Here is a 17,233-nt window from a genome sequence, read left to right as displayed (position 1 = left end):
AATTAATGAAATCATTCCTCTGTTGCAACAACTTAGTAGGCTCTACGTCATATGACATATGATATCTATCTGAACAAAGCAACGGCACCTTTTTGTTGCATTGGGTATGTCTCTCCTTTCAAGAACGTGCAGTTGGGTCGACGTATATGCGGTGTGATTTGCGGTGAGTGAGTGGGTGTCTAAAGAAGGAAGCGGGTACATGACAGGGGGGAAGCTTGCTGTCGCATGGCTTGAGCGGCTAGCGTGCGGATCATGACATGGCCAACACCAGATTCGATCCTCGAGTTATACACAACTCGCAGCCCTCGACGGTTTTCATGGCGACTTGACAGAATCCGGCGATGATCAAGGGCAACAGTAGCGACCACCACAATACTTGCAAGGATGGCAGCAACGACATTTGGGGCAAAGACCGGCCGCGCGACATCCACCTCCAGATCTCCATCTCCTTCGCGCTTGGCATAGGTGCATTTCTGACCTTCTGCGTTCGTCTTCGCAGCCTCGTCTTACTGCCCACCTGCTGACTCTCCACCCTAGTTCCTCCGCCCACGATGGAAAGGCCTCTATGCTGCACGCAAGAAGCAGAACGACCTTGCGACCTCGCTGCCCGAGCTTCCGGATAGCCTTTTCGGCTGGATCATACCACTATGGAACATCACCGACGAACAGGTGCTGGCATCGGCCGGCCTCGACGCCTATGTATACCTTGCCTTCTTCAAGATGGCTATCAAGTTTCTGCTTGTCACGCTGTTCTTCGCCCTGGCCGTCATCAAGCCGGTGCATGACACACATCAAGAAAAGGAGGGAAAGAAAGCCCCGATCCACGAAGAACCCAGCTGGGACCATCTTGAGACACGAAGTACGATTTCTACATTCGCGGCCGAATACGAACAATACACCGACTACCTATGGATGTATCTCGTCTTTGTCTACCTCTTCACCGCCCTCATACTATACTTGATTGTCTCGGAGACGAGGAGGATTATCGATATCCGGCAAGAGTACTTGGGAAGCCAGACAACCATCACCGACCGAACCATCCGATTATCGGGTATTCCAGTTGACCTTAGGTCCGAGGACAAGATCAAGAACTTCATCATGGACCTTGGCATCGGCAAGGTTGAGAGTGTGACTCTCTGCAAGGACTGGAAAGAGCTCGACAGCAAAGTCATCGAGAGGCAGGCCATCTTGCGGAAGCTCGAGGAAGCTTGGACTGTCCATCTTGGAAGCCGCCAAGTGGAACGAAGCTTGGAGACTCTCCCAATTGTTCAGCCACGTCCGCCACAATCTTCGGAAAGCAGCGGAAACGACGAGAATGAGACAAGTCATTTCCTAAGCGACGCAGATCGGGATCCTGATTACATCACTCCCTACGCCCAGCAGCGCCCGACAGCCAAGATCTGGTACGGCCGCTTCAAGCTACGATACAAGAGAGTAGATGCCATTGACTATTACGAGGAGAAGCTGCGTAGGATTGACGACGAGATCCGCACGCTGCGGAAGAAAGACTTTGAACCGACCCCGCTGGCATTTGTGACCATGGATAGCGTTGCAAGTGCGCAAATGGCCATCCAGGCTGTGCTTGACCCTTCCCCACTGCAACTCCTAGCCCACAACAGTCCAGCACCACAGGACGTGGTCTGGTCCAATACATACCTGTCTCGCCGCCAAAGAATGTTTCGATCTTGGTCAATCACCGTCGCGATTGGTATCTTGAGTGTCTTCTGGACAGTCCTGCTAGTGCCCATTGCTGGTGCTCTCAACACGTGCTCCATCCAAGAGGTTTTCCCGGGCCTGGCAAATGTACTGCACGAAAACGATTTTGTAGAGTCTCTTGTCAACACTCAGCTTCCCACATTGGCACTTACTCTGATCAATGTAGCTGTGCCTTTCTTGTACGACTGTAAGTGTGCTGGTTCTGAATGGCCAAAACTTGACGTGCTAATGCTCCCCAGGGCTCGCTAATAAGCAAGGGATGATCTCACAAGGCGATGTTGAGTTGTCAGTCATTTCGAAGAACTTCTTTTTCGTTTTCTTCAACTTCTTCATCCTCTTCACCATACTAGGAACTGCTTCCAATTTTCTGACGATGCTTGAGCGCTTCGCCGAGAAGCTCACCAGCGCCACACAGATCGCATACGCCTTGGCAACATCGCTCTCGAATTTACTGGGCTTCTACACCAACTTCATCATCCTTCAAGCATTCGGACTGTTCCCGTTCCGACTTATGGAGTTCGGAGCCCTATCTCTGTATCCGGTCTATCTGATTGGGGCTAAGACCCCTCGAGATTATGCTGAATTGGTACAGCCGCCAGTCTTCAGTTATGGGTTCTTCCTACCACAAACCATCCTCATTTTCATCATCTGCATGGTCTACAGTGTGTTGAGAGACTCATGGCAAGTTCTGCTTGTCGGTGTGGCCTATTTCATGATCGGCCACTTCGTTCACAAGTATCAACTCTTGTATGCCATGGAACACCGTCAGCACTCAACTGGCAAGGGTTGGACGATGATGTGTGACCGCGTCATTGTTGGTGTCGTACTGTTCCAAGTTACTGTCGCTGGCCAATTGGCTCTCAAGAAGGCGTTCAAGCGGGCCGTTATGGTAGCGCCGCTGGTCGTTTGTACTCTATGGTTCCTTGTTGTATTTGCGCGCACTTATCGACCACTGATGAAATTCATCGCCCTGAGAAGCTTGCGGAGTCCAGAACAATCGGATCTTGGACGCGACGTTCAGGAAGAAGCTGTTGCGTATGGTCAGGCTGGACGGAGAACTGTGGGTAGACTTACAGTAGACGAGGCCCGAGAACGGGGCCTGCGCTTCGAGAACCCTAGTCTCATTATGCCGTATGTATATCTTACCCAATCCTGTGCGGCTTTCACTGACCCAACGATGTCTAGTCTGGATGATGTATGGCTACTGAACAGACATGGTAGACCTCAAAACGGATCACATGGATCTGGATCTAATGATGCTAACGGTGCCAACGGTGCCAACGGCAGCTGGGAGTAGCCCAAGCGGACTTTCCTCAGCAAGGTTACGATTGCACCTTCTTGTATACGGTCCACAGTCTGGCCTTCTTGTACTCTTTGTCGCTCTTTCTTGATTTGTGTTCGTTGATACCCACCATCGCAATGAATTTAGTTATGAGCCTACAACACTGACACCTCACATTCTTTACTCACTCACCACAACCACCCAAACCTTGTGGGACATCTTATCCATACTACTTTTCGTATTCTTTTGTCACACCAAGGCGGTAGTGTTCTCGACATAGCTAGTGTCTGTCTCACTTCCTGTCCGACCAGCCTCAGCGGTAACTTACCTCAGACCGGCGGTGCACCTCCACCTTGGGGGTGCTTCAACCACGTCTTCCCAAATATACCTATCGCGTGGGGTAGCCGGAACCAAGTCTGAGCCAGCGCTTCCTATTCTTGACATCCAGGTGGCCTCATTCGTCGAATCTTCGACCACGCAACGACTGTCTCTCACTCCGTCCCGTACTTGCCACGAAAGAATGTCCCACACGCAGGACCACGCGAAGAAGACTCCACTGTTGGGTGGATCAAGCCAATCACCAACAATTTCACAGCACGAAGACTCCTCGAATACTACAAGTGACGTGCAGCCACCAGCTCCAAGACGCTCCGAAGTTCTCCGCCATGTCTTTCCTCGACCTTCAAGAAGTCGCGATCCTCACAACCATAAGAACATGCCTCGTGTCGCCAAAGCCGATTGTCCCAACACTGCCCTCGTGTCTCGGCTACAGTCCAGACCACGTGTTGCTTTTCACAGATACATCACATCCTTCTTCGGTGGTGCCCACGATCGTAACGTAGTCGCAGATCTTCCCAAGGCAAGATCGCGGACATCCAGCTTTGGTTCTAGGCCGGGGTCCTCCCTATATGGTTCAGTACCTAGCCTGGATGTCATCTCACCTACTGCCTTCATGTTCAGTGGACCAAGTCTCCGGTCTGCAGGATCTCATAGCGACTCGCTGTCCCGCCTTCCAAGTCTCGCGGAGACAAATAGCGATGTACAACTAATACGTCGGGCACGAACTGACTCTTTTTCAATGCTCGACAGTAGCAGTGTTACTGAGGATGCAATATTGGAGCCTGGTGTCGACGAAGGCATTACCCGCACTGTAAATGACGTTCTGCTTGGCGTTCGCACGCCGACAGAGAGGGATGAAAGCTCTTCAATCGTTACACTCGAGGATAGCTCATCAGTCTTTAGTGACACACAAGAGCACGTCGTTCGCAATCGTCTTCAATCCGTCAGAAATAATCCCACTTCTCCCGTGTGTACTTTTGCTGCACTCCTCTCGCCATATCTGGATACGGCTACTTGGAGCGCGTTACGCCTGACAAATCGTGCCTGGTACCTCGCTTTAGGCGTTGCAGCACCACCGACGTTTCCGAGCTCGTACCACCTTCCGGTGGAAATACTTCACTACGTATACGATTACCTTAGTCCAAAGGACTTCAATGCCGTACGCCATACTTGTCAGCACTGGATGCGGGCAAGTCTTGATAAGAAACTGCTGACTACGATGCTAAGAAGAGGTGGCTGGCTGAGTGGCGCTGAGGATACCAACTGTAGAGCCCGCAGTGTTTCTTCTCATCCCATCGCAGACACTGTTTCGCAAAGCAAGGAATGGTTACTCAGTCGGCACCTTTCTCGGCAGTGTGCATTGTCATCTGGGTGGACCGGGAACGGACTGGACACCAGAGTCGCCATTACAGAAAGATCCGAAGTCGACTTTTCTGAGCTAGCCAACGGACATGCAGGTGGTTTGGTATTTGCCACAAGTCTCTGCAGCAGATTCGTGTGCGTAGCACGAGAGACTCTAATCTACATCTACGACCTAGATAATGGCGTTCCTGTCCCTATCACGAGTGTCATCTGTCCAAGAAGGGTCCTCGAGGTAAGCATGGACGTCTCTTCTGGCCGACACGCAATCGCGGCCCTCCTCGAAGGACGCATGGGTCTAGTTTGCGAGCTCCATTATGGTCGCACAATTAGAGGCAACGATCCTGTTGAGGTTCACGTTGACGTTGATGGCCAAGAGAAGGGCACCGCATCAGCATCTATCCAGACCAGCTGTGTCAACGACTATGAGACCGGTATGAATCTTCAAGGACGCAGCATAGCTCGTATGCATCGTCCGTTCGTCCAAGAGAGAGATCCTGCAAGCTTTGACACGATTAGCGTAAGGTCGAACAACGAGCACATCAATCTCCATAACACCAATGATTGTCGGACATACGATCAACACTTCATCAACCACGCATGGAACCTCATCCTGTTCGGGCCCTCGCGAAATCACACAGCCCAGGCAAATTGTATTTCTCGCTCATGCCTTCATAGTGTTCCTGTTGAAACCGGGACAACAACGATTTATCGCCACCTGTGCGCTGAAGACGATCCGCCACGCAGTATCTCGATATGCCCACAACGTCGCTGTGTCGCCTTCGGCTGTTCTGCAGGCATCGAGTTGCATTGGATAGATGCGCTCACAGGTCAAAGCCTGAGTCGTTAGTTTCCGCTCACAGCACCGAGTTAGTACACATTCCTTGTGTCTGCTACGTGACTAACACCCAGCAGGCGACCACCTGTACTTTCTTTCACCAAGACCAGGCTTTGAATCGGCCAAGAAGCTGCGTCTCATATCTAGTGCAGCTCATCCAGAAGACCGGCCCGCCATTAGCCGTAAATTCTTTGGTCGCCCTACTATGAGCGCTTTCTGGGGTTCATTTGGGTTTGAATCTGCGTCGAACCAACCAGGATCGCCGAACTGCGATCACTATCATGCTGTTCCCTTGAGCGACGGATATCACATTCTGTTCATTGACCCAGCCAATGGCCTACTAACATTAGGCTGCGACGCACCGCTTAGTGGACCCACGAAACTCCTTCGCAAGATCACATTCATCCCACCGGAAAAGTATATGGTACCAAGGCTGTACATCGCGGCTGCGGACTTGTCTCAGGGTGTTCGCGTCGTTGTGACTTACGGCGAAACCCTCGTGTTGTATAGCGTTCCCCCGGATGTCATTCAACTATCACAGATGGAGCAAAATGTTAAGAGCTGGGAGTCTTACACTGCCTCTACGAACCTAACATTGAGGCACCAGAGGGATCATTGGCTCAACTAGTGGGATGAGCCACTATCCTGCGAACCATCGACTCAACATGAGGTTGAGAACAACAGTTCAATATGGCCTCTGTCTATTAGTGGCACGGAAATCGGAAGACTGATAGGCGTCTGCGAGCTCGCAATACAAACTCAGCCGGAGATTTTGGTGTGGGCTTTCACGCAGACGTCTAGATGCAAAACGTGGCGTCTACAAGATTACACCAGGCCTGTTCATGTTACCCAGAGATATGCCTGCCAAAACGCCATTATACACAACTCCTTCTCTACCGATGAGGCCGGGAATGTCAATATGACAGACGTGCCACACGCTACATCGGTCAGGAAACCAGTCGATGTCCATCCCACGGGTGACGAAACTGAGACGTCTCAAGTACAGAGATCATTTCCCGTTGGATTCGACGGGAATGGTTCCGGCATCTTCAAGAGGATTCCTAGAGCACTAGCTGTGGAGAATGATGAATGGGTGGATTACTTGGATGTAAGAGGTTGTTCGGAGGCACGGTATGGGGCCAACGGCGACATGGAGATGTGGTACGGAGATTGAGGACCCGTTCAGAGTGGAGACGATGACGATGGCGAAGTGTAGTAAGCCCGATCGAGAAGTGAGCCCTGCATTAGACATCCAACTATTTCTCGTAAGTCCTTTAACCTGACAATATTCTATGCCACAAAAACCATAACTCTCTGGGGGAAAAGTTTAGATCAAACTGAAATCTTCTATTTCCTACGAAATGACGTCTGTTTTTCTCATAACCTCAAGCCTTCATGTCATTTTGCAACCTCACCATTAAGGGCAAGAAAAACTACATACACGCCTTCCCCCCACAACTCGATAGCGTATGCACGTATCTCAACTTCCCTCCCTCAACCCTAAACTCGTGACTGTCCGGCAATCCATCAGCCCCAACCTGACCTTGAACGCCTCCAAAATCCATGATGATATCAACAGTGCCATACTCCTCGTCGATAACATATTGCCTATTAACCAGCGGCACGCCACTAGGCACACCAACATCACACCTGTCTGTCGCCTCACCCTTACCCGTATACGCACCGCCTTCCAGACGCGCGCATGGCGAGCCCCACGGTACCTTGACGCTTTTGTTGTTGAACAGGTCGGCGTAAGCGTCTCCTGCTGCTTTAATGACAGCACGGGAGTCACGTTTCTCAGCAGGGATGGCGTCCCATTTCTCGTGAGTAGCCCAATAGTATGTTCCCGTGACGTTGAAGAGCCAGTCTCCCTTGCTCGTCCAGATTGTGTCGATTTGCGAGACTTTGGTGGAGTTGTCGAGTCGTAGTTGCGTTGCGATCACATAGGGTGCAGCGGTATCGGTGATAACGAATTCGCTGAAGGTGGCACATTGAGTAGTGTCGTGTTGGGATCGAGCATGATCAATTTTCATGGATTTGGAGAGGATGCCGGTCTTGATATCAACACTCTTGCGGTTCTCCGTATATGCGACGGTACTTGACAGAGAGCTAAAATTCGTCTGTCCGGCGGTTTGGGCAGCGAAGAGCTCATCAGTCACTGCTTTGAGGACTTCGCGCGTGCATGCTGCGTATGTTTGTATTGCCAGAGCGCTGATAATGGCGATGATGAAGTTAGGCATCCTCGCGGGTGACAGACATGAACGTGAGACAGTTCTTTCTCGACCAACTTAGAACGGAGGACTCAAGCATGTTATCATTATCGCCAAAAGCCCAATGCTATCACCGTATAGGATGGGGCCTTCTCTTCAGCCAATAGGACTTATGAAAGATATTAATACGCCCAAGTTCGGCAGTTAATGATCCATGCATCAACATAATATACACACATTTTCCAGATTGTATGAAGAGGAGATGTGCGGAATTCTTCTATATCGTAATTTCATTAGGTGGGGAAGTTGTCGATCAAATGGGGTCCATCTACCATGTGATACTTCAGCGGCAATTGGTATGTCAAAGGGATATAAGGCCGTAATGAAGATAACCCGCTCACGCACAGCATATATTTCCGCATAGCATATATCCCCGCATAATTGCCTTTTTTCAGATGGCTGACAAACCTTGCGACTAGCTTGCTGAAGTTGAGCTAGAGAGACGATGAAAGGTGATAGTCTTCTCGTTTCCATCCTCTCTGGTGGTCGAATCTGTGAAAGCACCCGTGACTGAAATGCTTAGTCTTCTGATTGCGCCTACACAAGACTGTTTGGTAGACCTACCAAGCTGGGAGCTGGGATATGAAGACACAGCGTGGATTTCTTGGGACCTGTCGGTACGGTGCCGAAGTCGGAACGGAGACAACATGACGAGCCTCGTGAGGGCAAATTAGTGCCAGATTATATTTAAGCTTAAGCCCGCAGTCGTGGTTTGGTTTTGTCAGCCAACAACCAATGAGTTGGAACTCTGCGACGTCTTCTAAGAGAATGAGGGCAATACGGTGACTCCATTAGTGCAGTTCTGCCTGTAGCTCCTGTAGGTGTCCACGGGATGCCATTCTTTGACATCATAGTCATTGTCACCAGACCCCCTGATACAAGGCATATGTTTCCGCAGAGCATGACACACCTGCTTGCCGAGTCCCAAGCAGAAGCTCGAGAAAGTCAATGGGCATGGCGTGCGGGGGTTGGGGTGACATTGTTTTTTTCGTACGGATCTTCTGACATCTGATTGCTAGTACTGCCGCCGATGTAGGGAGAAAGTCGTCAAATAGTTCGGGAAAGTGGGGATTCGGCTAGCAGGTGAGGGAGAAGCAATTGTGGGCGAGAAGAGCGGGTCCCGTGCCGGAAGCAAATGTTGAGGGTGGAATGAGCGTTCTTTCCGTTTGCACAGTTGCGTCATTGGACCCCTATTGACCGTCCACGTGCCTCGGTGAGTCCGGGGCTTCCTGTTTGAGAGCATTTGAGAAACTGTATTCTGTGGTAGCGTACCTCTTTCTTTTTGACGGCCACTTCACTAGACATGGTGTTCTCTTATGCTTCCTGTGCTCTTCCTCGACGACTATGACCTACGCGTGTATAGGAAACTTGGGCCTTCCTGTTGATCTCGATTGACATCACGGCGACTGAAGTCCTAGCATTACCCTGCGTCAAAACCACCTTACTACAGATGCCGTCAAAGTGGCACCGACACGGGGCGCAGTGTGTGAGCCATCAGAGCAAAACGCAAAAGCGTGTTGTCTGTTTCCTAACATGCTGACAGCAGCTTTCACAAACATTGTCTGATGCGACCATAATCCTAGCTCGGATATACAAAGTTTTCAAGCACTACAGCCGGACGAAGAAACACCAATTGCATGGGCATAGTATCCCTATACTCATATGGTCTCATGTGGATAGTGGCAGGCCAGAAACCGAGGATAAAGCAAGTTTAGCATAGCCGGCAGCAAAGAAGCAAAATGTCCGAAGGTCGCTGCAGAGATGACGCGCTCATAGTAGGAGAATATCAAGAATCGTGCTCCTGCAACGGTCTCGCCGAAATTCTTTCTTTGCACCTTCCAAAGTCCTGTTGCTGGGCCTTGGCGTTGAGGATTTTAAGACAAGGAACTGTGATAGTAGAGTGAATGAAGCGAAATTGAAAAGCCGACTGGCTCTGGTTGCGACTGACCACGTAAGTCCAAACGCAAAGGACCGAACAATGAACGCTCTGTGTAGCGACTGAAAAGCATTGTTATCAGCTGGAAAGTGTTGCGATGTAAGCGAATGCCAACCAATTTGGTTCGGCTGATCTCCAGGAGCCGAGCGCGGATCGATCGAACGCCTGCCATGTGTTGAGACGCACGTAGGGTGAGGCTAGCTGGCCAACCCCCAGATCTCCCGTACACGATTACGCGTTCGCAGGCGGGGTGAACAGAACGTTAGGATTGAGGCAGACGAGAGGTTGGAATTAATGAGGGGCGGGAGAGCTAATAGAGACGGCGTCATGTCCCGCAGTAATGCTGCAGCGCTGCATCGAACACTACTTCAAGTTGTAGCCAACAGCAAGCGCCCGGGAGGCTGGCGAGCCGCGTTCAGCTCATGCAACTGCAGAAGCGCAGCACATTGTAGAACAAGAACACTCTTTCGACAACGCATGTTGCAGGTGCCGGAAGCAGGTCGGAATGCTTTGCTTTGCGAAACGATCACGATGTACAGAAAATCATGACGTTCCTCAAATAGCGGTCGAGGGAAGTCACAGTCACGAACTGATGCTTTGCTTCAGATCAGCGAGGTTGGTATTGGCTTGCATGCGTGTAGCCATAAGGAGAAATACCTAGTAGCGGCCTGCCCGGGGCAGTGTCTGTGCTTTCAGGATGGCAGCATTGGCAAGCCACCGACAGCCTCCTGAAATCGATCTGGGAGCAAAATCATCCAAAGCAATTTGTGCGCCCAACAACCTATCCGCGAGGCGACTTTGAAGTCTAAACAGGCTTTCTTCTCTTAGCTAGACGTTATTAAGACGGGTATCTAGCAGGGATTGCGACAAGTGCACCGGGCTTGGGCGATGTTTTCGCACCGGGTAGCGAATATGCAGGCGGCTGCATGTTAGGCACGAGCAAGAGGAGTGCCCAGGCGGCGAAGCGTCTCGCAGGAGTGTCATCTCGGAGTCTCCAGGCTGAATGGAGAACCACGTACCCCGGCTTGCAAAAATCACAAGCAACGACAGCCCTGGTGTGGCTCGACCCATAGCCATTCAAGCTTCCACGGTGTCTACAGAGTGCAGCCGCTAGGCAGATACGGGCTACCCATAATTTTGGCTTGACGGTATCGCGCCGACCGCGGGCATGGACCGTGAGGGTCCGTTATGCTGTGGAGCAGTGTAATACGAAGAGTCTCCTGTGTCCAAGGCCGAAACATCAGGCACAGCGAGAAGGACATGCAAGAATGACGATGACGTCGAACTGGGTGCGCGTCAATACCGTCGATCAGTCATTGTTATCAGGTAGCGAACAGAGAGCGTGCGTCCCTGGAGAGACCATCGTTGATGAGTTCTCTTAGCCTAGCGGTCTAATTTTGGCATGAGGGTACCGGACATGGATGATGATCGGACTAAGAGGCTACACTACTGTACCAACCCTCGACCAGCAGTTTGCGGCCTTGGGTTCAATCTGTAGGGCATACGTCTGAAGCTGCACGGAATCGTGGCAGCGACGTAGAAGACAGCATAAGCTGTACCAGAGATGATTGCGCCATTAACAAACTTCGATGGCTGTCAAGACTAGATTATACATGGCAAAACCCAACAAGGCAGTTAATGGCCGTTCTAAATCACGCTATGCCCACTGCGGGAGGATGCCATTGGTTCGGTACCTAGGTGGATGCAGGCCCGGCCGAGCGAGAGGGCAGTTGAGTGAAGATGATCGGACGGCGCACTCCTTACTGTGGCTTTGTGCCATCCGTGCGCGCCCTTATACTCGTTCATCATCCAGCCGTTTTCTCCGCGCGTGCACGCAAACTACATCATCGCTGTCTCCGCTGTCTGCAATTAGACATTGTCGCTCGTTGAACAGGTGCCGCTGCTGCTGCTACCCGCCTCGTGTCTGGTAAGTCGCACACCCAACCCACCCCCGTCCTGTGCCTCGGAAGGATCGAACGACGCCGCACTCGACATCAGCAAGTGGACCAGGCGATGCGCTGGAAAAAAGACAGAGGCGCAGGTTGCCACGACAAGATTTCCTGCCACCTGTGTATTGGCCGAGGATCACTCGAAGCGCATAATAAAATCAATACGCGGCTAGATCGACACGGCCCTGACGTTGAAACGCGGTAATACGAAGTTGCCCATCAACGACACTCCCGACTCAGCTCTCGCAGCGACACTCGCCGCGCCCGCTCACATCATCTCTCGACACCACAACACCAACACGCTGCACCGCCACTTGCACGTATAACAGAGCTAATTCCTGACATCTAGACTGCCCCATCCATTCCTTGTCTGTCCGTAACACGTTTGGCTTCTTTGTGACTGCCCCATCGCTCCTTCCTCGACCACGACCGTCGCGCATCGCACGTCTTGGTGTACATGATACTGCCAATCGTATCAGAATAGGCCGCTCGAGGCATTGGTCGCTGCTTCACCGGAGGGAAAAAAACAAATAAATCTAGCAACATGGGCAAGCCAGGCTTAGGGATATTCACCGCTCGCCGCAAGTCTCAAGGCAATGCATTCGAAGAGGTCGATATCGCAACAAGTCCCGAGACCATAACGGCGCCCGCTGCTGATTCTGGTGGCTTCCGGGTGCTGAGCAAGACGGAAGTAGAAAAGGCAAAAGAGCAGCGCAAGACACAGGAAAAAGACAGGTCGTCAAAGTTCCCGCGCTTCAGCGGCTTTGGCGGTGCTGGCAGCAAGAACCGCAACCAGTCCGTAGACGATGAGTCTCCAGGATCTTCAAAACGGTAAGCTTCGTATCCGCTAGTCATAGCGTCGGCCGGACTGACCCTTTAATTAGCGACAGCAAGTCAAGCAGTGGGACTCAATTTTCCAATTCGAGACCCTACGCCAATGGCCAGCATGGCTCGACCTCTACACTTCCTTCTTCCACGGACACCAGCTCCGACGACAACCTTTTCACTAATATACCCCGACCGACGGTTTCTCAACACAACAGCTCCCCTGCCCCTTCTTCGGTAAACGCCTTCCGCAAGAACTTACCCTCGCTACCCAAGTCAAGCTCTGGCGTGTCATCATACAAGGATCTGTCAGGGTCAGGGTGGAGTGGTAGAAATCGGGCTATGACCACATCGAGCTACGCGAGCACAGCAGTTCCGCCGAAACTCGAAGGGGATCTAAACTTCGGCGGCTTTGAAGACGACATGTTCAGCCATTTAAGCCGCAAAGAATCTCCCGAAATACCACGAGAGACTGCGGGACGCTCACTCCTTTCGGAAAAGCGCACGTTCCAGGCCGAACCTATTAAGATACCACCACCATCTGGCATCGAAGCGCCGTTGAAGAGCTGGGACAGCCGCAACTCAGCCGACAACCTTATGGCTTCTCCAAATTCAGACAATGACTCGCCGCCGCCGCCGCCTCCTCCCCACAAGTACTCCTCGTATGCGCCGGTCGCGTCAGAAAGCCCTACCTTCCACCCATCATCTACCTTCGAAGACACCGATGCTCAATTTGTTCGCAAATCATACACAGATAGAAAGTCGTACCGTGAAAGCTCACCCGAACAACAACCCAACTCCACCTCTTCGTCGTCTGCCAACTCCTATCAGACCCCCTATTCCTCTCGATCGGCCACGGCTACGAGCACCACCACAAACACAACACCAAAAGCTTCTCTCGCACCGGGCGCCTCTCCCTACAACGATGCCGAAGAAGATGACCTGTTCGCACCCTCGAAGCCTGCCCCCAAGCAGGAAATCCCGATAGCGAAGAAGTCTGCAGCCCTGCCCTCCAACGGCAAAACTGCACCGGCTACTACTATTACTACAGCGGATGGAAGGCGTGTGATGTCACAAGCTGAGTTCAGGGAGTACCAGAAGAGACAGATGAACCAGCCACCACCAGAGGAAAGCTCTGACGACGAAGACTATGAAGACGAGGAGGACGCTATCAAAAGACGAGAGGAAGAGGAACTGATGAGGCGTAAGAATCAGCAAATGCACTTTGCCCGGGAAGCTATGCGACGCTCGACCACAGCCCCTGGCGCTCCCACAGATCCGGGAGTAGATCACATGGGCTTCCCATCGGAAACGTCGATGAAAGCCGAAGAATGGGAAGACGAGGATGTACCGCTGGGTATTCTCGCTCAACATGGCTTTCCAAGTCAGACCCGTAACAGGTTTCCCAGCCAGCCAACAAACTCCATGCCCTCGTATATACCCGATCGCCCAGCCTCTGCGGGTGCTATGAGCCAACGCGGCGTTTCCCAAGCAAATCTACCAGCCTTTGCGAGACATTTGCCTCAAGACCCGTACAATTCCTTCATTGGAGGAGGTTTGGTTCGGCCAACAAACCGTGAGTCTATGGGCTTCAATGGTTTCGCGCGTGGCCCTGGATCAGTCGCAGGCGGTTCTGTTGCTGGGGACATGGGTATGGGTCCTAACATGATGTACCAAGATGCTGGTCTGTCGCAGCCCTCGCTCGTGGACCAGATTCAGATGCGGGATATGTCCAAACAGAAGTACATGGGTGGTGCTTCAGCAAAGAAGCCCCAAGGTGGGCCTTTCACTGGTGTTCTCGGCCAACAAATGAACGCGAACGGCCAACTTCAGAACTCGACGCGAATGTCTCAAATGCCCATGATGAATGGCATGGGCGGCATGAACCCCATGATGAACCCTATGATGGGTGGACAAATGCCGATGCAGGGTATGGGCATGGGCATGGGTCAGATGGGGTATCCAATGCAGCAAGGGAACGAGTACATGCAGCAGATGCAACAAATGCAGCAGATGATCGCCATGCAGCAAATGCAACTGCAGATGATGCAGCAGCAACCCCAACAAGACCCAAGGATGTCAATGGCAATGCCCAACAACGGTTACGCAGGCAGTACTATGGGCAGTACAATGGGCGGTGCAGGCTTCCTAAACGTACCAAATGGTCAAAATCGACCAATGTCATTTATGTCGCCCAATGGAAACCAGCAACAGCAGCGCTCCATGTCGTTCATGGGCCCGCATCCAGGGTACACTCCCTCCATCGCACCATCCGAGCGTTCTAACATTGGGTTGTCCGCTAGGTACCGTCCCGTCGTCAACCAGTCCGATGCCGTATCCAACGGAACGTCCATGACGCTTCAAGCCTCGGGCGGCGCCAACCAGAACCGGACCGGCACCATCAAGGGTATCCTGAAGAAGGGCAGTCCAGGACCGCAGATGAATGCTCCCCAGACAGACGACGCTGACGAAGACTGGGGCAAGATGGCAGCACGCAAAAACAGGTCGAAGGGCAAGGAGAACACCAGCTCAGGCCTTGAAGACCTTACTCGCGGTCTCAACATCTAGATGTTGTCACGCACATTCGCAACGCTCATAAGACGCATACGCAAACTTTTTCTCTCATGGCAACAACAAGCGCATTACTTAGAAACGCCGTGATACGGATCTCATGGTTCAAGGGAAAAGAAAGAAGAAACGAGTCCCGATAATTTCTCATTCCCCCACCAATTTCCTTGAAGACATATGGAAGCGATTTAAGTGGCCGATGGCCGAAATTCTTGTATTCTCTTTTTTGCATCTACCGGCGGCGTTTTCTTGTTTATTTTGGCGAAAGCCAAGAGAGTACTATCTGCGTTGTTCGATAAGGGAAAGCATACATGTTACAACTCTAGGCGCGCTCATACTTTCTTCTTGTCCCTTGTTTCTTCTCGTCTCGGCTACCTTGGACATTATCTTGCATCGATCGGGAGATATACCCACATCATGGCATTTGTGGCTTGGGGTAGATTGCGAACGATCTATCTATTTTTGTTTCTTGCATGAAAGGGTTCGGTGTTGTGCTCTGGGGTTGACGCTGGAACGGAACAGACGGCACGGGGATGGGGATGGGGATGGGAACGGCAATGAGAGGATTAGATCCTCTTGTAATAATAATATGGATACATATATACCCTTTACAAACATGTGCATTGGAATCTTCACTCCAACCTATCAACTCTGTGCAAGGCACAACTTTCTTGGTGTTTGCATTATGATGATTGAAGATTTATGATTAATAAGTCACTTGGAATGGTATCTAGCGACTGTACTGGACATTTGTCCAGATATGCCTCCATGTGTCTACACCAGAGACGCCCAAAACGCCGCCATGTCATGACCTACAGTCACTTGCCGTAGAGAGATTGTTCATCGCTCAGCCTTGCCGTCCCTGTCCAGCAGCTCCCGCGCAGCAATAATTTCCGCCTCGTCGTAGCCTTGCCATGCCTTCTTTCCTGACTTGTATAGTCTTATAATCTCGGCGAGTTTGTTTGTAGCAATCTCTTCTAACTTGTTTACGGTTTGGGCATTCGGGACGGGGATGTCGTCGTCTTCTTGTGCGTTGCGTTTGGATGTCGAGTCGGAGAGTGCATTGTTGAGTTTCGAGGTGAGGAGCTTGAGACCGTAGTAGCCACGTAGGTAACCGTCGTTGAGCTCGACGGAGCGGCAGAAGTGCTTCAGCGATAGGGCGAGAGAGGTGAGGCTGGGTGGGTTGTTGGAGGCTGTAGAGAGATAGTGTAGTGTGGCAATGTGTGCGTGTGCCTGAATGTTGATTAGTATACAATCATCATGGTCGGGGCAGCGCGGTACTCACACTCCATGCGTTGGGTGTGATGAGCAGAACTTCTTCGGCGCAGTATATGGCTTGCCCCCAAGCTGCCTGGCTTGCATAGAGGTCGCTCGCCTCAGCCCATGCCTCAGCATCCGTTGGGCTGTACTGCAACAGCACTGTGACAGCTGTAATGGCATCGCCTGTCCTGCCCAGCGCCTTGAGCACAGCCACCCTCCTCTTCCTGATACTCATGTTGGTGGGGTCGTCTCGGAGGATCTTTTCATAGGCCTCAAAGACCTTTTCCAGATCAGCATCTGACTTGGACGTGGCCTCGTTATAGATGCCGCGCAGTGTAACGATGCGCTCGTTGTGGTCGCCGAATCGGGCTTCCAGCCGCTGCAGAATTGATAGGGCGGCATTCTCGTCGCCGGTGCGGAGTGTGGAGAGGAAGAGGTTCTCGTGGATGGTCCATGTCTCGGGTGTCTCGCGCGAGAAGAGGAGCGAGAGGGGCCATGGGAGGTTCGACGTTGGTGTTGTAGAGAGGACGAGAGGGGCCTTTTGGGACAGCGCAAGGGCGGTGGGCGGCGGTATTTGTGCGGGTGGAGAGAGAAGGTTGGCTTGTGTCATGTTGGCGATTGTTTGCGTCGCGGACGGGTGTGGAGTGCGTGTCAATGGCGACAGAGTGTCTGGAGAAGCATGTGGAGTTAGGTAAGCCGTTGGGGATGTTGTCCCAAGCTTCCGCCGGCGAAACTAGCGGGCGTTCGGTAGTCTCGACCCCATCTGGAATCGACCAAGTGCACGTCAACCTTGTTGACACTCGTAGCTTTCGCTTTCGCTGCGGACCAGTGCATGCAACCCGATTCCACGTCGCTACACGCCTGCTCCATGACGACTGCATCCCAATGACG

The 17,233-nt window shown here is 51.9% G+C and overlaps 5 protein-coding genes across 5 annotated transcripts; 3 read left to right on the top strand and 2 right to left on the bottom strand.

The window, feature by feature from the left end:
* Positions 1-341: 341 nt before the first annotated feature.
* AA0111_g9528 (Calcium permeable stress-gated cation channel 1) lies at positions 342-3,013 on the top strand (the record flags this gene model as incomplete). Its single annotated transcript, XM_028656096.1, has 4 exons — positions 342-485; positions 538-1,903; positions 1,956-2,847; positions 2,902-3,013. 4 exons carry the CDS (start codon positions 342-344, stop codon positions 3,011-3,013), a joined length of 2,514 nt encoding a protein of 837 aa, XP_028503012.1.
* A 1,063-nt stretch (positions 3,014-4,076) lies between these two features.
* AA0111_g9527 (hypothetical protein) lies at positions 4,077-6,162 on the top strand (the record flags this gene model as incomplete). Its single annotated transcript, XM_028656095.1, has 2 exons — positions 4,077-5,130; positions 5,612-6,162. 2 exons carry the CDS (start codon positions 4,077-4,079, stop codon positions 6,160-6,162), a joined length of 1,605 nt encoding a protein of 534 aa, XP_028502994.1.
* An 805-nt stretch (positions 6,163-6,967) lies between these two features.
* AA0111_g9526 (hypothetical protein) lies at positions 6,968-7,774 on the bottom strand (the record flags this gene model as incomplete). The annotated part of the gene is made up of 1 exon (XM_028656094.1): positions 6,968-7,774. One exon carries the CDS (start codon positions 7,772-7,774, stop codon positions 6,968-6,970), a length of 807 nt encoding a protein of 268 aa, XP_028502993.1.
* Positions 7,775-12,233: 4,459 nt separating this feature from the next.
* AA0111_g9525 (hypothetical protein) lies at positions 12,234-15,082 on the top strand (the record flags this gene model as incomplete). The annotated part of the gene is made up of 3 exons (XM_028656093.1): positions 12,234-12,520; positions 12,574-14,763; positions 14,818-15,082. 3 exons carry the CDS (start codon positions 12,234-12,236, stop codon positions 15,080-15,082), a joined length of 2,742 nt encoding a protein of 913 aa, XP_028502995.1.
* Positions 15,083-15,922: 840 nt separating this feature from the next.
* Positions 15,923-16,952, bottom strand: AA0111_g9524 (hypothetical protein; the record flags this gene model as incomplete). The annotated part of the gene is made up of 2 exons (XM_028656092.1): positions 15,923-16,315; positions 16,368-16,952. 2 exons carry the CDS (start codon positions 16,950-16,952, stop codon positions 15,923-15,925), a joined length of 978 nt encoding a protein of 325 aa, XP_028502980.1.
* Between the last annotated feature and the right edge of the window lie 281 nt (positions 16,953-17,233).

This window comes from Alternaria arborescens (genome assembly GCF_004154835.1).
Source record: "Alternaria arborescens strain FERA 675 chromosome Unknown contig_27, whole genome shotgun sequence".
Taxonomy (NCBI): Eukaryota; Fungi; Ascomycota; class Dothideomycetes; order Pleosporales; family Pleosporaceae; genus Alternaria; species Alternaria arborescens.
This window is presented reverse-complemented; position numbering and strand designations above follow the sequence as displayed.